This window comes from Macadamia integrifolia, chromosome 5 (assembly GCF_013358625.1).
Source record: "Macadamia integrifolia cultivar HAES 741 chromosome 5, SCU_Mint_v3, whole genome shotgun sequence".
Classification (NCBI taxonomy): Eukaryota; Viridiplantae; Streptophyta; class Magnoliopsida; order Proteales; family Proteaceae; genus Macadamia; species Macadamia integrifolia.
Genome location: NC_056561.1, coordinates 12,081,775 through 12,082,594, shown reverse-complemented (window position 1 = coordinate 12,082,594; position 820 = coordinate 12,081,775). Strand labels below are relative to the sequence as shown.

The 820-nt window shown below is 36.5% G+C and overlaps 1 protein-coding gene across 4 annotated transcripts in view; it reads left to right on the top strand.

Moving 5' to 3' along the window:
* The first annotated feature begins 211 nt into the window (after nt 1–211).
* Nucleotides 212–820, top strand: part of LOC122079574 (flavonoid 3',5'-methyltransferase-like) — a 70,572-nt gene continuing 69,963 nt past the window's right edge. The window contains exons 1-2 of one of the 4 annotated variants that reach the window (XM_042646160.1): nt 212–524; nt 615–688. In XM_042646160.1, coding sequence (XP_042502094.1) covers nt 345–524; nt 615–688 — 254 coding nt within the window. In that variant the 5' untranslated portion in view covers nt 212–344. Of the gene's footprint in view, nt 525–614; nt 701–820 lie in introns of all 4 variants that reach the window. The other 3 variants (XM_042646157.1, XM_042646156.1, XM_042646158.1) reach the window with 3 other exon arrangements.

Here is an 820-nt window from a genome sequence, read left to right as displayed (position 1 = left end):
CTTGTATGACCAATTAGTCAACGTGCATATCAAAGAGAAGAAACATGGGTTGAAATTATCTGCAATTCCGTGTAATATTACCTTTAGATGGTGATACGTGTATTGATATCAATATAATGATTCAGATCTGATACAATTAATAAAATATTAAATTAATAAAAAGATATTTAAATCAGATCTGAACCATTATATTGGTATCAATACACGTGTCACCCCTGAAGGTGATATTACACGAAATTGTTCAAGATTGGAATTACAGACATTTTCAGCGTTTTTTTTTTTGGGAGGGTGGGTGTATAATCTTTCCACGCCCACAATCAGATTGTTTTCTTTTTCCCTTGTATATGTTTACTATTTTTTTTCTCTTTTCACTGTCACCTCCTTTTTCCCTGTCTATATATTTCCCACTTTTTCGGTTCCCATTATCACTTCCGTCAGTTGCTCCACACCAAAGCTTCAGGCCTAGCTTCATCATGGCAGAACATGAAGGAAGGGGCATCCTCAAAAGTGAAACCCTCCTCAAGGTTTTGTGACTTTCCCACTCCATTATCAGATCAGGAACCTGAAAGGTCTTACATTATTTTCTGTTTGTTTTGTTGTTTGTTGTAATGCAGTATATCTTAGAAACGAGTGCATATCCAAGGGAAGCTGCTCAACTCAAGGAACTAAGAGAGGAAACTGTTAAGAAGTATGGCCACATGTAAGTTTCCCTCACTCCTGCTCCTCCGCAAGGGATTTAGGCTTTTAGGGTTTCTATTTTGTTGAGAAGAGGATGATCAAACTTGGGAAATTGGGATTTTGTTTTTTGTTTTCTGTTTTT